Source organism: Hemitrygon akajei, chromosome 29 (genome assembly GCF_048418815.1).
Source record: "Hemitrygon akajei chromosome 29, sHemAka1.3, whole genome shotgun sequence".
In the NCBI taxonomy this organism is placed as follows: Eukaryota; Metazoa; Chordata; class Chondrichthyes; order Myliobatiformes; family Dasyatidae; genus Hemitrygon; species Hemitrygon akajei.
The window spans coordinates 13849192-13871417 of record NC_133152.1 but is presented as its reverse complement, the minus strand read 5'-3'; the positions used below and the strand labels follow the sequence as shown (position 1 = coordinate 13871417).

Sequence of the window (22226 nt, the reverse complement as noted above, 5' to 3'; positions counted from 1 at the left end):
TTTTTTAAATACTGTGATGATACTTAAAATTTTTGGGATTGGTACTTCTCTCTTTAGGTGGTGGGATGGAAATAAGTCTCTCCCATAGGCGGTGTAAATTGCTCCTTCCCTCTGCTAGCCTGCAGGTCATCCTTAGGCAAGGTGTAGCACCTACTTAGCCCCCCAATCATGGTCACATGAAGCGATGGGAGCCGGTGGTGGATGGTTGTATGAGTAGCTGGTGCATATCCCAAGTCCTGGTTATGTGACCAGTTGTGACCAACTCAAAATAAACAAGAAAATATAAAGTAAGAAAGCAAGATATCTCTGCAGTCACTGATGCAGAGATTGCCAGACAGATAGTCTGTGAAACGTATTGATAATGGCTGGGGTTACCCGTATGTAAACACAGAACCCTGAAGAAGGCAATGGCAAACCACTTCTATAGAAAAATTTGCCAAGAACAATCATGGTGTTTAGACCATGGTCACCCACATCATATGACATGGCACATTATGATGACTCCATAATTGTTAATAATATTTAATACTTAGGAGGTTTCTGTAGCAAATATGATTAATGATTATGTCAAAAGCATACTTAGGCTGGAATGATAGGATATAACTAACACACTGTAAGGTTTCACTGCTAATATAATGGCCTCCCTGTAATGCGAAATTTCAGTCCTTATCTTCAACATTAGAACAGAAATATAAACTCATTCTGAACATTTGAATGGGAAACAATAACATGGAGAAGTCTGCAGATGTTGGAGTCGAAAGCAACACACTCAAAATGTTGGAGGAACTCAGCAGGTCCGACAGCATTAATGGGAAGCCATCTGGTAGTCTATTTGTGCAGTTTACAAAGGAGGACGGTGCCATTTTCAGATTTACCCATTGGAAGTTGCTTTTCATATTGCATTTAACTTTAGTGAGTGCTAATAGGCCTATTGTTGCTTTTGCAGCAAAATAACAAAAGCTAATTAAGAAATGGAATGAACATTGGTGATCTGACTAATGGATTAAGTTTGTTAATGACTCTTATTTTATGCTCATGAATATTAATAGTTTTCAATGCTTTTTGCTGTTACCCATGCTATATTTAAGCCAATTTTATGTTTACCTTCATTGGGCACAGGTGGAATACTGATGTAAATTAAGTGTGTATTTTGTGTATATATACACACACTATCTTCAAACTTCAGTATATGCAAAGGTCATTTTAGAATAGATTATGCTGAGATATCACTTTTTTTTAGGAGGAAACCTACTCTGCATCACTACCTCCAGTTTTTTCCTTGACAAACCGTCCATGGCTTACTATGCTGCGTATATCTAAATGCATGTCTTTTTTCAATGTAGATTGGTGTTTAGCATATGCAAAGCAGAGGATAAAGCATGTTGTAGATCTAGTCAATGTCATAAATCAAATTGTATAATGTTTGTAGCCTAGGCAACAAAATACTGCAAAATTTGGGTCATTGTTTATATAGCATTCTTTTGAAAGTTAAATGCAATGTATAATTGAATTTGGTTTTCATGTACTTCTAGGAAGCTCTCCAACAAGGCAGCGTCATTTATATGGACTCAAATGCAGGTTCAAATTCCCATTTGGTTGAACCATTGCGAGAATTGCGTATTACATCAACCCAACCACCAATCATGGCCATGGGAACAGAGATTGGAGGGTAAGGATTTAGTGCATTTTGAAACTGATCTGATTAGTTTGAGATTATAACTCCCAAAACATCAAACCTGAAATTATAAACTAGAAGGTTGGCTATTGATACAATGCTTTGGCAATGAAGATGTGTAACAGTTTTTTGTTTCAGGCTTTCAATCAAAGAATTTGTTCAAAATCAGTTCCTGTTGTTACTAAGGAGCTTGAGCTGATATTTTTAAGGGAATTGAGGGATACAAAAGAACTCAAATCACAAACGAGAAAATCTGCAGGTGCTGGAAATCTGAGCAACACGCACAAAATGCTGGAGGAACTCAACAGGCTAGGCAGCATCTATGGAAAAAAACTATAGAAAATGTTTTGGGCCGAAACCCTTTAGCAGGGTTTCAGCCTGAAACGTCGACTGTACTTTTTTCCATAGATGCTGCCTCGCCTGCTGAGTTCCTCCTGCATTTTGTGTGTGTTGATACAAAGGAACTAATAGATTTGATTGTTTCATTTTTATGGAGTTAGGCTAGCTGTCAATTATCATCCATTACAAACCTACTGACACGTGATTCTCTCGTCTACTTTGTTACGTCCTGTCACCTGTAAGGACTTTATTACATTTTCTCACTGCCTCAGTTTCCATTATATTGGCTATGGCCATGTGAATTACCTTACAGGGGCATCTGAAACATTTCCTTAATTTCTGAACCGTGGCTTCCCACCTCTGCTGCTATTGATGTCCAAAACTACATCTCATTGATTTCCAATCTTCTGCTCCCACCTCTTCTCCTCTGGGATTGAACAAGGATAGAGATCCCCTGGTTCTCATCTTCCATCCCACCTGCCTCCTTATTCAACAGATTATTCTCCACAATTTTAGACCATAGACCATAAGACATAGGAGCAGAATTAGGCCATTTGGCTTATCGAATCTGCTCTGCCATTCAATCATGGCTGATCCTTTTTTCTCCTCCTCAACCCCAGTTCCCGGCCTTCTCCCCGTAATCTTTGATGCCATGTCCAATCAGGAACCTATCAATCTCTGCCTTAAATACACCCAACGATCTGGCCTCCACAGCTACATGTAGCAACAAATTCCACAAATTCTCCACCCTTTGGCTAAAGAGATTTCTCTGCATCTCTGTTTTGAAAGAACGCTCCTCTGTCCTGAGCCTGTGCCTTCTTGTCCTAGACTTTCCCACCAAGGGAAAGATCCTTTCCATGTCTATTGTGTCTAGGCCTTTCAACATTCTCTAAAGGTTTCAATGAGATCCCCCCTCATCCTTCTGAATTCCAGTGAGTACAGACCCAGAGCCATCAAACGTTCCTCATCTGATAAACCTTTCATTCCTGGAATCATCCTTGTGAACCTCCTCTGGACCTCACAATTTTCACCTACTTCAAAGAGATTTCACCAGCAGATGTATCATCCCCTCTCCTCCCCTATCAGATTTTCATAGAGACCCTTTCTTTCATTACTCCATGGTCCACTCTTTTGTTTCTACTAACCACACCACCACAGCCCATGCACCCCACACACACTTATGGCTCTTAGCTCTGCAACTTCAGGCAATGCAGTACTTGTCTTTTCACTTCTTCCCTGTCCACCATCCAGGGACTTGGTCTCATCAACTGAAACAGTGATTCATTTGCACTACTTCCACTCCAGTGCATTGCATTTCATAGTCTCCTTTATAATGTTGGTTGGGTAGTTGCTTTGGAAACCACTTGTACTCAGTCAGCAGGAGCGATGCTGAGTGTTCCATACCACATCCCGCTCCCACTGTCACCTGTTGGTCTGTGGTTTTCTGTACTGTCACAATGGGCCCAGGGCCCAAACAAGCTTGAAGAGTCTTCAGCCTGGGCATGTTGCAGGCTTTCAGACTCAATACTGAATTCTATAACATGATTTTTCTATCTGTATCAGTCATCATTCTGTGATATTAGTTCAGCTTCTTGTCTTCATCGATCTGAGGGCATGCCAATCCTGACCTGTTGAACATGTCCTGTTCTACATTTCAGGCTTTCTAACTGCTCACATTCACTCTTGTTTGCAGCTTATCCTCATGGTCATCCCAGTTTCACCCTGTGAGAGACATTACTTGTCCCCCACCCTCCCTACAGCTTTGCAAGTTTCCTTCATCTCTCCTTCTGTTTTGGCAAAGGTTCTCTGATCCTTTCCTTCCACAGATGTGGCTGAGTTTTTCTGGCATTTTCTGTTTTTGTTTTAGCCAATCAATATCTTTAATTGTTGTGTTGTGCACTTTCTGTACAAACAACACATTGGGGAAATCATTTGTGTTTGTAGTAGCTACATCAATTATTTAATAACCTCGTTCCAGAATTTTATAGATCTCGTATCTTTTGAGGCTCACATAGGAATACTGCAATATCAGTATCTCTTAAAAAGTTCTTTTCATTATAATTACAATGTGAAAAATCTCAGTGCTTAGCATTGAGAATCAACTGCGTAGGTATATCAGACAGTGCACATACCGGTTGAATATGGATCCAAGGAGGAGGATGACCTCCGATGCTGTCTGTGTGGAATCTGTGTGCATCTTCTTCCTGTGACAGTGTGGATTTCTCCTAGGAGGTCCAATTTCCTCCCACACACCAAAGATAGGCAGATTGTAAACAAAACCTAGTGTGCAAGTGGTAGAATCTGAAGCAGGGTTGTTATCATTAATTAACTGCACTCTGAAAACTTGTGCTTGTTTCTCAGTCACACTTTTGGAAGAACATCATGGCCCCTGTCACCAAACTGTTCTAAAGTTTGAATAAAGTAGTGACATGTTCCAACAAAAATTGACTAGTTGGATACTATTTGGTAATCTTATGGATGTTCACATTTCTTATTTGCACAATCAATCAACAAATACAGCATGATAATACAGGTGTTAATTGCCAATAGAATCTACTTGTTAAAGGCCAATAAAACTTTAGAATTAAAGTAACTGACCAGTCGTGAATGTACTTCTTACCAAGATTGCACTGGCAAGTCACGGTGACATTTAGCAGGCAGCAAACAAAGCTACTAACTGTTATATTAAACGTACTTTTACTGGACCATGATCACTGCAATTTGCAGCCTGTAATTCCCCTTTGGGAGTTGTGCTTTCGAACTGTCTGTACAACCTGGCGTATTGCGGTATCCTGAAGGATTTGGTGAGCTGGTCTCTCAAGAGTGCAGGTATGGCCGCAGCAGTCACTGTTAGAGTGGCTTCCTGGCCAGATTGAAACATCAGGCTGGATTGGTATGGTGGGGCCCAGGCCCAAGAATGGAAAACAAAACAGATTTTTAGCCAATTTAAGGACTGAGACAGATAAAAAAAGATTAAGGCTAACTCTATGGTAACTCTATGCAGCTCATTAGCTGTGAAATAAATATGAAATAACACATTGTATCAGAAATTAATTTCCCAGTCTGATTTTTAGTTTGTAGCCTCTTAATTGTTAGTATGTTCACTTTTAAGTCAAAGGTTTCAGCTTCTGTACTATATGCAAGATGGTAGCGGTTGTTATCTCATGAAAGGCAAGTACTTCTTTGCCCTTATTAGGTTTATGCTATGCACTTTGTAAAAGTAAAACTAATTTTTGCTGCACCACATGTTTACTTAATTTTATTTAGGCTTAGTGTTCACACATGGAAAGGATAAAAATACATATTAAACCATGAAGTAGATAATTAATAGAAAGAATAATGTTCTTGACTCATATGTGGCATAAACCTGAATTGCAGAAGACACAGATAAACAGTGGAATCATAATAATAGCCTGCGGAGTGGCATTGGCAAATAAAACTTAGTGTATTAGCTAATGCACTTTGGACGAGAGAAAAGTAGAAAATAATAATATAAGAAGAAGACTGTTCTGAAGGGTGCGCCAGCACAGAAGTTCTGGAATATAGCCGTGGGATTCTGGACATAAACCCTTTAAAGTGGTATGAATTTGCTGATTCATAAAGCATTTAGGATACCGGGATTCTCAGGTAGAAGTATAAAGTACAAGACCAGCAAATTTATGCTGCTTTATGCACTCATGCTGAGCTTGTCATTTGCATCAAATTTATACATTGTCCTTAAATTCACATGATCCATTTCTGACACCTCCCTCCCCTTTCTCAATCTCCGTTTCCATTTCTGGAGACACAGTCAACCAACATCTTTTATAAACCCGAGATACCCACACGTATCTTGATCATACCTCTTTCTACCCTGTGTCCTGTAAAAATGCTATTTCCTTTAATCAGTTCCTTTGGCTCTGTTTCATCTGATCTCAGGACTCAGCTTTCCTTTCCAGGACAACAGAGGTGTCTTTGTTCTTCAAATAATGATGTTTCCCTTCTTCTACTATTGATGCTGCCCTTACCCGCATCTCCTCCAGTTCCCTAACATTCACGCTCACCCCATCTTCCTGCTTTCTTAACAGTGATAGAGTTCCTCTTGTCCTTACCTACCAGCCCATGAGCCTTCACATCCAGCACATCATCCTGTATAACTTCTGCCATCTCTAAAGTGATCCTACTACTAAACATGTCTTTACCTTCCTCCACATCCCCAACTGCTCCCCCCACCCCCCCAGCTTTCTGCAAGAATCGCTCCCTCAGCAGGTCCCTCCCGGCACTTATCCCTGTAAGCAGCCTAAGTGCTACACCTGCCCATTCACCTCCTCCTTCGCCTTCATTCAGGGCCTCAAATGGTCCCTCCAGGTGAGGCAACGCTTTACCTGTGAATCTGCTGGGGTCGTCTATTGCGTCTGGTGATCATGATGCAGCCTCCTCTACATTGGTAAGACCCGTTGTAAATTGGGAGACTGCTTCGTTGAGTGCCTCTGCACCATCTGCAAAAAGTGGAACTTCCTGGTGGCCAAACATTTTAATTCCGTTCCCCATTCCCGTTCTGATATGTTGGTTGTTGTATACTGTTCAGCTAGGTATACTTCCAGTATAAAGAAACAAACTACAACAAATTCAGAGTGGATCACATGATTAATGCATTTATTATTTTACTTGCAAGCGGAGATATACTTCCTGCCAAGATTTGTCTCGAAATATAGCTCTGATCTTCTGTTTCAACCAAAGTACTTTTATACTGTTTTACAAAGAACAGTGATTAGGTTGTTCCATTCCATTCCTCTGTATCTTCATTCTTATCTCGTTCTCACATTTAATCTTTGGAAGCTCCATCCTGTTGATCCTTGTTATCAAAACAATTCCTCTGGCCATAAGACAAATTGCCTATCATCAAAGAAAATAATTTGTTCCTATATAACACAAACCCACTTGTAAGTTTTCTTACCCAAACCAGAAAAGCACTTCAGGATTTCATAGATACCATTTCATTACATTTTACAATAGACAATAGACAATAGGTGCAGGAGTAGGCCAATTGGCCCTTTGAGCCAGCACCGTCATTCAATGTGATCATGGTTGATCATCCACCATCAGTAACCAGTTCCTGTCTTCTCCCCATATCCCTTGACTCCGCTATCTTTAAGAGCTCTATCTAACTCTTTCTTGAAAGCATCCAGAGAATTAGCCTCCACTGCCTTCTGAGGCAGAGCATTCCATAGATCCACAACTCTCTGGGTGAAAAAGTTTTTCCTCAACTCTGTTCTAAATGGCCTACCCCTTATTCTTAAACTCTGGCCTCTGGTTCTGGACTCCCCCAACATTGGGAACATGTTTTCTGTCTCTAGCATTTCCAATCCCTTAATAATCTTATATGTTTCAATCAGATCCCCTCTGATACTTCTAAATTCCAGTGTATACAAGCCCAGTTGCTCCAATCTTTCAACATATGACAGTCCCGCCATCCCGGGAATCAACTTCGTGAACCTACGCTGCACTCCCTCAATAGCAAGAAATGTCCTTCCTCAAATTTGGAGACCAAAACTGAACACAATACTCCAGGTGTGGTCTCACCAGGGCCCTGTACAACTGCAGAAGGATGTCTTTGCTCCTATACTCAACTCCCCTTGTTATGAAGGCCAACATGCCATTAGCTTTCTTTACTGCCTGCTGTACCTGCATGCTTACTTTCAGTGACTGATGAACAAGGACACCTAGATCTTGTTGTACTTCCCCTTTTTCCTAACATCCTGCTCATATTTCACCCTGCCACCCAGCTTTGTGTCATCTGCAAATTTACTAATGTTACTTTTAATCCCTTCATCTAAATCATTAATGTTTATTGTAAATAGCTGCGGTCCCAGCACCAAGCCTTGTGGTACCCCACTAGTCACTGCCTGCCATTCTGAAAAGGACCCGTTAATCCCTACTCTTTGTTTCCTGACTGCCAACCAATTTTCTATCCATGTTAGTACCCTACCCCAATACCATGTGCTCTAATTTTGCCCACTAATCTCCTATGTGGGACCTTTCTGAAAGGTCAGGTACACTACATCCACTGGCTCTCCCTTGTCCATTTTCATAGTTACATCCTCAAAAGTTACCAATTCATAAATAATTCAGGGTTACAGATAGATTTCCACATTCCCTCCTTGTTGTCATTTCATGACAATACCATAATCATCAAAACCCAATTGTATGAGTGCAGTAATCAGAAATAATTTTGAATATTCAAATAATGATACAGTCTCAGATCTTTAGTTAAACAAAATCCCCTTTTCCTAATCTGGATTAACAGGTATCCATTTTCAATTTACTCTCCTTCTTAGTCCTATACTTCACATAAATCACTAAAGAATAATGGCTATTATTATTATAATACCAATGGTTATATCATAATGTAAGATATATTGCCCACCATCCTCTAACTGGAGTGTTATAATTGTGAAACTGGTCTCCCACTTTCTTAATCTTTTCGATGGCCTCTCAGATAGGATCTGCAAAGTGAGTTATGTCCTCCAATTCATCTGGCATGTAAGTACAACATTCTTGTCCAATCAGGACATACATGCCTCCTCTCTTGGACAAAACAAAGTCCAAAGCTATTTGGTTTTGCAATGCTGCTGTTCCAGACTGCCACTAATTCTGCCAAAAATTTAGATATTGCTTGTTGGGTTTGATGAAAAGCATACACAGTTTCATTTGCTAACTTTTCCAAATGCTGATGTCACGTTAATCAGTTACTGTGCCTTATCAGTTCCATAGGCAAGTGTTACCTTCTCCAGGGATAACACTAAGTTCATGTACTCTGGGGTTAGCATTGTCTTACAGAGGTATATAGCATCCTCTATAGCACTTGTTGTTTCCAAATTTATATCCCCATCTTCCCCCAGGGTCATTCTGGCTGTGCCAAAAAGTGGAGGAAGGGGTTTATGTTTCTGAGTCCCAGCATTGTTGTACCAACATATCCAGGGCAGAGAGCTTGGACCTAATGTCACAGTTCAACTCTGTTCTATTAAAGGGCACAGGTAACAAAAGTACACCCACTTCCATGTGCCTGGACATCCATACAAATCCGGCAGTTTAGGGCATTGTTCCTGATGGCATATTTGCAAGTCAATCGTAAGAAATTGTTTGTGGCAATTGCATCTGTCAGAGAAAAGACAAGGGCTAATCCAACTGCTGTCATTTGGACTCTCAGTGATTTTATATTTTTTTCCACCTCGTTAGGCACCTTTTTACAGTGAGAAGCATGAATCCATGACGGTTATTCTCTTACCTTAATGTCTGTATTAGAAACCAGCATACCTGAAATGATCCTTCAAATTGAGGTTCCAAACAATTCTTTCTTTTAAATGTCAACACCACCACATAATCTCTGGGTCAATGTCATGGTACTTAGTGTCTGCTAACAGTTGCTGAGCTTCCTTCATTTGTTGATGGTATTTGCTAATGCTTTTTTTTTAAGGACAAAACAATCGTTTAGAGTACTCTCGTACAGGTTATGTACATCCATCTGCTTAACTCCCAGTGGCATATGTGATGGCATGCGCAAGGGCTGTCTCATTATGAGTTCATTAGGGACAAATGAATGATTCTATAAGGGCTGGCTCAAATAGTCACCAGAAGCAAAGGCAGCATCTGTTCCCACTTCAGTCCAGTTTCCTCACACATTTTGCTAAGCTTATACTTAATTGTTCCGTTCATCCTTTCCAGTCGACCCGCTGACTGAGGATGGTAACTGCAATGGAAATGTTAGTCCACCTGCAAGGCTTTGCCTACTTCTTTAATAACTTTACTTGTGAAATGGATACTGTTGTCACGAGATGGTTTCCAGGAAATCCCAAATCGTGGGATTATTTCCTTTAACAAACATTTCACTGCTGTAACTGCATCATTCTTTCTACAAAGAAATACTTAAAACCATCTTGAGAACATATCAATAATCACTAAAGAAAACTTACATCCTTTACATTAAGACAATTCAATAAAGTCTATCCATAAATGTACAAAAAGCCAACTGACAGCAGGGTATGAGCCTGTTACTTATACCAGTTTTCCTGATTTTGTAAAATACATTTCACATCCCATACATTGTCTGCAGATTTGTTCTGCAAATTGAGATACTCCAGGAGCATACCAAGTTTGATTTATTTGATCAATCATTCCCCTCTTGCTCCCATGTGTGAACTTGTGAACACATGGGGCAATCCACAGTACCAGTTTACTGGGGGCCACAATGTGAATCAGGGTGAAGCCACATACTGTGGTGTTGCTGACAACCCAGCTTTTCCCATATTGTTACATTAATGCTGAACTGTCAAGAAAGAAAATTAATTCGGCATTAACAATATGAGTATCTGTAAGGTCTACAGGAGATTTTATTACCTTTAGTATAACAGTTTCATAGCAGTATGGATTGTTTTCTGCCTCTTTGTGGGGGGGAGTGGAGAAGTGGAGAGTGCAAATCTCCCCTCTCCATGCCACCAATGTTGTCCAAGGGGAGGGCATTAGGACCCATAACAGCAAGTAATTCTACCATCCGGGCTCAATTTCCTACTTAGTTTGCCTAGTAGGGGTAAGGTGTTATTGGGTCTGAGCACTGAAGAAAACAATTGGCCTTTGTCTTTCTGTATAAAAGAAGGACACTACTGTGGCTGACAAGTGAAGGTAGAGCCAAAGTAAAAGCAAAAGAGAGGGCATACAAGGAATCCAAAGCTAGTGGGAAGATAGAGGATTGGGAAGCTTTTAAAAACTTTCAGAAGGAAACTAAGAAGGTCATTAGGAAGGAAAAGATGAATTATGAAAGGAAGCTGTCAACTAATATCAAAGAAGATACTAAAAGCTTTTAAAAGTATATATAGGGTAAAAGAGAGTTGAAGGTACATATAGGACCAATAGAAAATGACACTGGAGATATTGTAATGAGAGACACAGATGGCAGAGGAACTGAATGTGTATTTTGCATCAGTCTTCACAGTGGAAGACATCTGCAGTATGCTGGACATTCAAGAGTATCAGGGAAGTGAAAATTACAACTGAGAAGGTGCTCAGGAGGATTAATAGCCTGAGGGTGGATAAATCTCCTGACGGAATGCACCCTTGGGTTCTGAAGGAAGTAGCTGGGGAGATTGTAGAGGCATTAACAATGATCTTTCAGGAACTGATAGATTCTGGCATTGTACCGGATGATTGGAAAATTGCAAATGTTACCTTGCTATTTAGGAATGGTGGGAGGCAGCAGAAAGGAAACTATAGACCTGTTAGCCTGACATCAGTGGTTGGGAAGTTGTTGGAATCGATTCTTAGGGATGAGATTACGGAGATAGAGTACGGGTAGTACTCAGGAAACAGAGAGCCTGCAGAGAGACTTAGATAGTCTAGGGGAATGGGCAAATGAAATACAGTGTTGGAAAGTGTATGGCCATGCACTTTGGTGGAAGAAATAAACGGGCAGACTATTATTTAGATGGGGAGAGAATTCAAAATGTAGAGATGCAAAGGAACTTGGGAGTCCTTGTGCAGGATACCCTGAAGGTTAACCTCCAGGTTGAGTCAGTGGTGAAGAAGGCGAATGCAATGTTGGCATTCATTTCTAGAGTTATAGAATATAAGAGCAGGGATGTGATGTTGAGGCTCTATAAGGTGCCCATGAGACCACACAGAGTATTGTGTACAGTTTTGGGCACTTTAATTTTAGAAAGGGTATACTGACATTGGACAGGGTTCAGAGAAGATTCACAAGAATGTTTCCAGGAATGAGAGGGTATGAGGAATGTCTGGCTGCTCTTGGGCTGTATTCCCTGGAGTTCAGGAGAATGAGGGGGGATGTCATAGAAACATTCCGAATGTTAAAAGGCCTGAACAGATTAGATATGGCAAAGTTATTTCCCATGGTAGGGAGTCAGGACAAAAGGCCACGACTTCAGGATTGAAGGACGTCGATTTAGAACAGAGATGCAGAGAAATTACTTTAGTTAGAGGGTGGTAAATCTGTGGAATTTGTTGCCACGAATGGCTGCGGAAGTCAAGTCATTGGGTGCATTTAAGGCAGAGATAGATAGATTCCTGATTAGCCAGGGCATCAACGGGTGTGGGGAGAAGGCAGGGGAGTGGGGATGACTGGAAGGATTGGATTAGCCCATGATTGAATGGCAGAGCAGACTTGAAGGGCTGAATGGCCTACTTCTGCTCCTATATCTTATGGTCTTATGGTAATTCTGAGTCAAACGATCTGAACAAACCATTCATGCTGAACAGAAGGTGAATCCACTTCTTATGGTTTGGGAGGCCCAAAGCTGAGGCAGATATCATTGCTTCATATGTTCAAATGCTTCTTCAGTTTTTGCATTATTACGGATCTGATTGGCTGGGAAGAGGTATTTTCTGAAGAGGCCTAACAATAGCGTCATAACCTAAAACCCAGTGCTGCATATCTTAGGGTTGCATGACTTTAACTATTGCTTCAATCTGAACCTTAATCAATGACCTTGTATCCTAGGATAAGGTACATCCCTGATAAAGTAACTTCTGGTTGTTCAAACTGTGATTTTTTGTGTTAAATGTAGAGGGAGTCCTGCTCACAGGCTTCCTTGCTTGGGGAGACTGACAGGAAGTCATACATATACTGTAATAGAGCCCCTTGGGGAAACTCCTTTCCTTCTTCCATTTGCAATTTACATGACAAAACACTGATTGCATCAAAACTAATTCCCAAGTAATCTCAAACTCAAAATAAATATGTCAAAAGCCCCGGACAACATATTTTATATTCTATAAAAGAAAGCAGTCTTATTAGTAAAGCAACTTTTAGAATTGCTCTCAGAATATTTGAATATTTCCAAATTTGTTAATTTCATATTTCCAGTTTAATTATCTTCCAATGAACAATTTCCCCAAATTCCCATTTCCCTCAGAAATGTGGGCATCTAATATCCTGAACACAGGTGCGCAAATTTCTACCTCAACTCAGATACATATGGTGAGTATGGAATCTAAGTTTTTCTAAAATCAGTTCAATGAAAAAAAGAAACACAACCCCAAAAAGAAACAGACAAGACTAAACAAAAAACATGCTTGTACTATTCTTCCTTGAAGTAACTTCAGAATCTAAATTACCCATCATGAAAGGCTTTCACACATTTTTTACAAAGGACCAACAAAGAGAGAAAAATCTGCCGGGCGGGGTGGCACATGTTAACACATTGATGCAACCTCTTAAAGGCACAGTTGCGACCACATGCAAAACCATTCACACTTTAAACCATTTCAGAAAATCTCTTGTCCTTAGGGTTAAATCGTTACCATAATAGGAAATATGTTACTCTAAGGCTCCAAAACAAGGAAATGTTGGAAGTTATTCATCATGCACAAGTAAAAAACATTCAACAAGTTTAAAGCACAAAATCCCATTATTAACCAAAATTCCAACATACTCTGACCCTTCTGTAACTCCAATCTCTAATTTTGTTAGGGTTTAAATTATATTAACCATTTGCTCTACAGTTTTGGCATAATGTCCCACATTACCACAGCTGAAACGGCAGATTTGAGCCCGAAACAACTTCCCTGATTAGGTGAAGGTGCACTTCAGCGCTGTGTTACTTCCCTTCTATAATCTCTCTGCTGGCTTCTCCCCTGACCTACATTTCCCCACTTGATATCCCGTGTATTTTACCAAAGGGAAAACACTTTAGCTGCCTCCGGAGTATTCATGAAGTTAAAATCTAGCTCCTTCTCTCATTCTCTAATAATTTTCCTAAGTGTAGGCCTCCGTTAGTCACGATAGACCATGGATTTGCACCTTGGAAAGTTTCCAGGGCACAAGCCTGGGCAAGTTTTTTTTTATGGAAGACTGGCAGTTGCTCAAGCTGCAAGTCTCCCCTCTCCACGCCACCGATGTTGTCCAAGGAGAGGGCATTAGGACCCATACAGCTTGGCACAGCTTTTCCTAAGTATCCATGTTTCAGTATATGTAGGATCACTGGGATCAAACAGTCCCAACATCTTTTGAAGTTTGTTGGTTCTATGGGATACTAATGTTCTTAATCATCTATTTGTGGGTTCTGGCTCTAAATGATCTTGATCTAATATTGATCCTTGTACCCCTTGTAACACCATCCACAAATGGGATGCAAATGCAGCGGGATGTTCTCCTTTCCTCTGGTAACTTTACATAACTCATATATTTGGGTTCCTGTTGTTATTACCCATAACATTCAGTATCATATTCTTTAAATCTTCATTTATTACCCTAGTATGTCGCTGTACTTTCTGGCAAAGGAGACTGTATGTTCAGATGCAAATCCTCGCTTTTCATCAAGACTGTTTTGCTGGTAACTAATTACTTGGAACAACTCGCTAGAGTCATCCTCAGGCACAAATGTCCCAATATCCACAACAATATCCCTCAGCTGCTGTACCTTGAACAGGGGAGACTATGTTATATTTTTGTTTTAATTTCCTGCCCTGGCTGCTTCCTCTCTGATAGTAACTTGTGGGGGGAGGTGGAGGATCCTCATTATAACCATATCTGGTCACCTTATCTGCTAAATCATTCCAATCTGTATTTCCATATTCTTCCTTTACCATTCTTTCAGCTCCAAAATACATCTCTGTGCAGCAAATTGGCTCTGCAGCTTTTGTATCTGCTTTAAACACTTAGTATTATTTCCAGTGTTGCTTTTTGTTTGTGTGCTGATTTCTCTTTCTGGATCAGTGAAAGACGCACCATTATCCATTTTTTACTTTATCATTATTTTGTTCTATTTACATTTACCAATATTCTAACAACTTTCCAGTTTTCACTACAGCATTCTGTAGGGTTTAATAAATTTCAGCATTTAGTTCCAGTGCCTGGTGTCCTTGACAACCTTTTGTTTTTCAATAGTTTACTAATTTCCTTTCTCATACTACCTCAGAAAAATTTTACATGTCCTTGATGCTAGGTCGACCTGTATAAGTGTCCTCAGTACAAAAAAACTATCCAATATGTTTGTGCACATTTATTTCAAGTGTCCCAGATGCTTGGTCGACCTCTTTCCTTACTTGAAGTTTCTGTCGTCATGCCAAATGCATCAGAATCATGACAAGAGAGACTGATCCAAGGGTAACAAACTTACTTTTCCTTCGTTGGTCGCTACTCTCGAGGAGTTTCCCCAGGCAGTTCTGTCCTTGGAATATCCTGTCGCTGTCGCACCTAGACAAGCGATCTTGGCTGGACCTTCAGATTTTGTTGTGTACCATTCAGCTAGATCTTCCGGTATAAAGAAACAAACTACAACAAATTCAGAGTGAATCATATGATTAATACACTTACTATTTTACTTGCAAGCGGATATATACTTCCAGCCAGATTTCATCTCGAAATATAGCTCTGATCTTATGTTTCAACCGAAGTACTTTTATACCTTTTTTTTTACAAGAACAGTGATTAGGTTGCTCTATTCCATAATATTTCCTTCTTCTGTTATCTTCATCCTTATGTTATTAGATCTTTCGAAGCTCCAAGCAGTTTTTCCCTGTTTTATGGCCAGACATCCTCTTTGGCCATAAAACAAATTGCTTGTCATTAAAGAAAATAGTTTGTTCCATATAACACAAACACACCTGTAAGTTTCTTACCCAAACCAGCAAAGCACGTTAGGATTTCACAGACCCCATTTTGTTACATTACATTTTACAAAAATTTCAAATTCATAAATAATTCAAGGTTGCAGATATATTTCCACACAGTCCATGGCCTCCTCTTGTGCCAGGATGAGGCCACCCTTAGAGTGGAGAAGCAACACCTTATATTCCGTCTGGCCAACCTGATGGAGTGAATGTCGATTTCTCCTTCTGGTAAAAAGGTTTTTTCTTCCAACCCCCCCCCCCCCCCCCCCCCGCCCTTCTGTTCCCTACTCTGACCTTTTACCTGTTTTCACTTGACTATCACTTTTCCCTGGTTCCTCTCCTCCGTACTTTTCTCCTATTGCTCACTCTCCTCTTGTATCAGACTCCTTCCTTTCCTGCTCTTTACGTTCTCCACCCATCTGGCTTCACCTATCATCTTCCAGCTAGTCTCCTTCCCCTCCGCACCCCACCTTTTCATTCTGTGATCTTTCCCCTCTTCAGTCCTGAAGAGGGATCTTGGGCCAAAATTTCAGCTGTTTATTTATTTCCATAGATGCTGCCTGACCTGCTGAGTTGCTTCAGCTTTGGCTTTCCAGCAGACTTTGTTGTGTTTAAAATTAATGTTGAACCTTTTTTGGTCTGCTGGAGTATTCTGTCCAAATTTAGTTGTCACACTTTGGAAGTAAGATAAGATCCTAGAGAATCAGCTGAATAGATTTACTGAAATGCTTCCAGGGGTAAGAAATTTCAACTATAAGGTTACGGTGGAGAAGTTGGGAAGCTTTAGGGAGATTTATTGGTTTCAATGTGTCAGAACAGCCCTTATTTGATTAAAGAGAAGGTTGTTTGAAGATCTGTGATTTAATCCTTGCACAAGGTGTGGTATACCAGGTAATTGTGATCCCTGCTCTCCTCAACCATAGCAGTAACCTTAAGACAGATCTCCAATACAGTCTCTGCCTACTGTTCTAATTTATTGTAAAGTATATTGCAGGGATGAATGTATCTATTGGAATCCAGGCAGAATATAGATCATGGGGTTTTTAACTGCACAAGTGAGAGAAGCAAACAATCAAAGGCAGTAATGTTAGGTGACTTCGTAGTGTGGGAAGTAGACAGGACACATTTTGCCATACATCTAACTCCAGGGCGGTATTTGGCTTAAAAATGCTTTGGTCAGGGATGTTACAGAAGAGTTGTGGGTCCTTCTAAAGGAGAAGACTGACTCATTTGGACCACTAAATCTTTTGGTTTCACCCTGTATCAATCCTTCATCTTATCCTCTCTGCTACAGACAATTAACTTCCTTTCTCTCTTTCCCAGTGATGACAAGTGGTCTCAGACCTGTTACACTGTTTCTCTTTCCACAAATGCTGCCTGACTGCTCAATTCTTCTAGCATTTTCTGTGAAATAGTGGTAGTTCAGCGGTAATGTTCTCATATGAGTGAAGGGCAAGGCCAACAAGTTCAAGGAACCCTGGATGTCAGGGGATATCATGGACTGGATAAGGACACGAAAAGTGAGCAAATGACAGGTTTAGACTGCAGAAAAGGGAGAAAGCATCTGGGTTTGAGACGACAGTGTAAAGATGTAAGGGGTCCTGAAGGGCAAGTTTTTCACACAGAGGAGAGTGGGTGTATGGAACGAAGTGGAAGAATTGGGTACGATTATAATATTTAAAAGACATTTGGATAGGTTCATTGATAGAAAAGAATTAGAGGCATATTCACCAAAGCAGGCAAATGGGTAAATGGGACGAGCTGAGGAAGGTCTGTTGTTGGCATGGGCCTAAAAGCCTGTTTCCATACTGTATAATTCTAACACTAAGGCACGACAGGACAATGCCTTAGAAAGAAGTTAGGAGGGCAGAGAAGGGATAAGAAATACCACAGGAAAATCCCATAGGCAGCATGGCAACCAGGGGAAGTGTTGGGCGCATGGTCTATAAGATATAGATGAAGTATTAAATAAATACTTCCTTCTGTATTCACTAAGGAGAGAGACATTTTAGTTGGAGAATTCAGTGGGAGGAAATTATATGGTTATATGTTATATGGTTATAAAAAGAAGAGGTATTGGATGTCTTAGTGAGGTTCAAGATTGTGCTTAAAAGAATTATTGAAATAATGCAACAGCCCCACTCAACCTTGGAAAGTCCTGACCCACACCTGCTCAGGTTGGAGAAGGAACATTGTTGATGGCTTTGAGAAGCTGCTTTTCTTTCGTTGGGAGCACAAAATCTGGCAGAAGTGCAACACCTTATAACCCACTTACCCACTGATGGGGCAGCATCACCGGAAGAGTCTGTAATTCCCACACTTAGTCATCAGTCATCTGAGAACTCATTGAATTGGAGTAGAAGCAAGTCATCCTTGATTGGAGGGATTGGCTGAGACACTGATTACGTTAGCAGATGATTCAAAGACCAGGGACAGATGTAAATTCGAGTAAAGAAACAAAGCAGATACAAGGAAGAATATTTTTGCTTAGTGAATGGTTAGTCTCTAGAATTTACTTTAAAAGTGGTGGACATTGAATCCATCAGCACTTTAAAAGTAATTGGATTGTTAGTTGAGGTAGAACAACTTGGAGAATGAGTATTAGAATGGGACTATTGAAATTACTCTACCAGAGTCTGTTACACATTCAGTCATCTGAATGGTCCCATTCTGTGATTCTACTGTATATCAATTTAGTATTTCAAATACATGAAAATAAAGCTGTCATATGATTATAAATATTATTAATGATTTAAAAATAATTATGGGTTAATTATGTTTTCAAATGCATCATTAAACAATAAGTAAATGAAATACTTTTGAATAATTGAATTGAAAAAGCTTTCCCTTAATAATGTCTAAAGATATAAATTATAACCTTGATCACTTTCAAATCCCTCTAGAGCTTTTCTTGTCTTGCAGTCTCACAAATTGAGATCTTTCTGACCTATTCTGAACATTTGTCTATCCTGACCTTCCCTAACCCTACCATTGTTGAATATGTGACTCATCAAATAATATAATTACAATAATCATTTAGCTTCATAGTTTCTTGGATGAAGTTTTGCAAGGGAGAGCAAGGAGCCGAAGGAAATATAACTTCTGTACAGCTTTGTCTGTCCTGTGTTCTGCATTTGGAAAACTGATCTGGAATGGTCAGAGGATGTTAGATATGGATTTAGGTAGAAATACAGACTCAAATTGGAAACAGTTTCCAACAGTGCTGCTGCACAGAAATTGCCCCAATTCCAGTGCGGTGCTGGGCTAGTGGCTGAGGTGCAGTGGTGAATCATTTCCAACCTGGCTTCAAATCAAAGGAGCCATGTTTTGGTATCTGATCCAGGCACCTTCTCCCCTTTTAAACATTTTTCTCTCTTTTTTCCTCTCTCCATACTTCCTTCCTCCTTTCTGCTCCTATCACTTCCCTTCCACCTTTCTACCTCCTCTGCTCATTCCTTTCCTCCTTTCTCGTGTAAAGGGGGGTTTCTTCTTTTTCTTTGTTACTGCGTATGTTAATCAAAATGGCTTCTTTGTTTTGTTAAAAGTAGGAATGCTTCTTTGTTGCGAGAGAGTGCTGGAAGCTTGTTTAGGTTAAAATTTACTGATAACGAGAATTGTATTCCTTTGTAAACCAATTGGGATTAATGTTGTTCTTTCTTCTGAGTCTGTAAGCTATTGTTGGCGGGCTTTTGGGGAGATTGGCGCAAGGGGGTGAGAGACAGAGGACGCGATGCTGTAAACTGGGCGAGGAACAGACCCCAAGCAGGGGTCCAAGGCCAGGAGGTACCCTGAGGAGAGGAGATGAAGATAGATGTGCTTGGTTGACCACTTTGGGTGGTCCTGAGCTGCGAGTCGAGGAGTTCGGAGGGGATCGAATGGTGGCCAGAAGACTTCAGTAATTGAGCTCCAACGGTTGTGCATGAAGTAGTTTGGACTTTGATAAGTTTGGCGCCTTTTCTTTATTTTCTTTTCCTTCATGTATACTGTATCGTTATTAATTACTTAGTTATAGTAATCTTTATAAACTGTAATAATTTAATCGCATACGGTGTCCTGTTTGTTCTTTGGCGAGGCGGGGACATCACACAGCATCCACACAAGCTATTACCCAGTTTGGCGGGGCCGAAGGCTGCTCCCCCTAGATGAGAACGAGCTGAGCGAGCCTGAGGCAACCCAGGGGGTTACACTCGCGATACCACCTCCCCCTTTCTCTTTGTTAACTTGACTGCGTCTTCTTTCTCTTTCCTTTAGCCTTCCTAACTCTCTTTCTCTCTTTTGTCCCATTTCCCTTTCTCATCCTCTCTCCCTCATCAACCTTCCAGCCCCTTTGTTTCTCCTCTTTCCACTTGTCACTTTTCTTATGCCCCCCCGTTTCTTCCCTTATCCTATTGTTCTTATACATATTGTTTTTGTCTTTTTCTCTCTCCCTCCCTCTCATTATGTCCAAGTGCCTCTTTTTGTCAAGCAGATCCCATGGCAGCAGGAATGAGAGCTGAGCATCCATTCCTTGGTGGAGCTGCCTTCACTCTCGTGCCTCAGATAGAAGCAGTCTTAGGGCTGGAATGATGAAGGGAGAGTTAGACATAAGACTAGCTGTATACTAGGAAGGACAGTGGAATAATTTGAGGTAATTAGGATTGTTTGAGAGAAGTCTGGCAACAAATTGATGGGTGCAGAGTGTGGCTACATGGTGGACGTGATGATGTCTGTGGGAATCATGAATATTACTTTCAAGAAAACTGCTTTGGTATTTTTGCATGAACCTGGTAAATAAAGTGTTAAAGTAACATTAATTTCAACTGCATTACTCATAATTGAGAATTTATTATTTAAAACTGTAAGGTGAAATTTCAGTCCTGGAGTCTCTGCTTTGCTTCTTGTCAATTGTCAATGGCCTCACCATAGTACCTGCCGCTATCTCCTAGCCATGTTCCTCCAGAAGGAACTCAGTTCAGACAAAACTTGTGCAGCCCTGAGCATTACAATATCTTCCAATGGTCAATCCTGTTTAGGTACTTTTAACAGCTTGTGAAAGCATGTATCATTGCTGAACTGGTAGTTCAAGCTGTCAATTAATCTGATTGTTTATGAATGTCAAACATTTGCAAGCATCCAGAATATTCAATTATGAGTTAAAATTAAACCTATCACCATTTTTAAAAAGTAAATATATAAAGCAATTGAAAACACAAGAAAACACTTTAAAGCAATCAGATATATTTAGCACAAATGAAAAGAATGTGGCATGGAACAATAGGCAGATTTCCTAGTATAAATACATTTCAACAATGTCAGAGAGCAGACAAAAAAACCCCTAGTAATCTGCTGTGCAAAATATTAGGATGTTCTGTTCATGCAGATGTATCAAAATTCCACACAGTTACTGAGCTGTACTTCCATGTTTGATGTCCCGATATTTATTGGAAACTTCAGGCCATTTTTTGAATACCCCTGCTGGTTTTTTAATCCTCTGTGGCCTGCAGAAAGAATTATAGAGAATTTCTTAGTTGTCTGGTAAGCATTTTTTTGGTATATACCCAGATATTGTTGATTTTTGTTCTAAGTGCACAGTTTTCATGTTGATAATGTAAAGCTCTTTGGCAATGTGGGCTATGAAAAAAATACCAAAGGGTTACTGGGGGATATAAAGTGAATGAATGACGGCATTGCAGATAGAATATAATATGGAAAATACAATGTTCACTTTAATAGAAAAAAGAAAAGAAAGATAAAGATTTTTTCAATGGAGAAATTCTCCATTTCTTTATGATGGAGTATTCAATAGCATATTTCCTTATTTTTCTGTAAATGCCTGTGGGCTAAGAACTCGGAAAAAAGTCGACGCGACAGACTTTTAACACTGTAAATCAATGATTTGTTTTGTTATGTCTCCCCTTGCTGTTAAAGGGGAGAGAGAGAGAGAGAGAATATGTTGGTATGTTGAACTGTCAAGTGAATGATTAGTTTTTGTTGTATTGCAGATCATGGTCTTTTTTGGGGGCTTTGTTATTGCACGCTTGGTGTGTAAGGGGTGCTGATGCTTTTTTGCGAAAGTGGGTGGGGGTATGAGAGGACCATTGCTTTGCTGGAGGTTTAAGTGAAGGGGGTCTTTGGGGTTTTATTGATTTTAACTGTCACTCATTCTTTGGGGCTCTAAGTCTGTTTTCATGGATATCTGCAAAGAACAAGAATTTCAGGATGTACACTGTGTATTGTATATGTTTCTCTGATATTAAATGGAACTACGGACTACTGAAAATGAATCCCAAGGTAATATATGTTGGCATATATGTACTTTGATATTAAATGTACTTTGACTTTGATTACCCTGCACTCTAGGCTCTTGAACTTCATTCAACACTTCTGTATGATCCACAGACTCACTTTTCAGTAACTTAAAGTTCAAAGTAAATTTATTATCTGTGCAGTTATGTCAGCATACAGTGGCAAGAAAAAGTTTGTAAACAGTTTGCAATTACCTGGTTTTCTGCATTAATTTCTCATAAAAATTTCTCATAAAATAGGTCACAATAATAGACAACTACAGTCTGCCTAAACTAATAACGCACAAACAATTGTATTTCTTCTCATCATTACTGAGTACACCATT

General features: G+C 40.0%; 1 protein-coding gene across 1 annotated transcript in view; it reads left to right on the top strand.

Annotated features, from left to right (window-relative positions):
• The window catches only part of nphp4 (nephronophthisis 4), a 381887-nt gene that overhangs the window by 247409 nt on the left and 112252 nt on the right, over positions 1-22226 (top strand). Inside the window, exon 13 of the mRNA XM_073031685.1 lies at positions 1533-1669. Coding sequence (XP_072887786.1) covers positions 1533-1669 — 137 coding nt within the window. The remainder of the gene's footprint in view (positions 1-1532; positions 1670-22226) is intronic.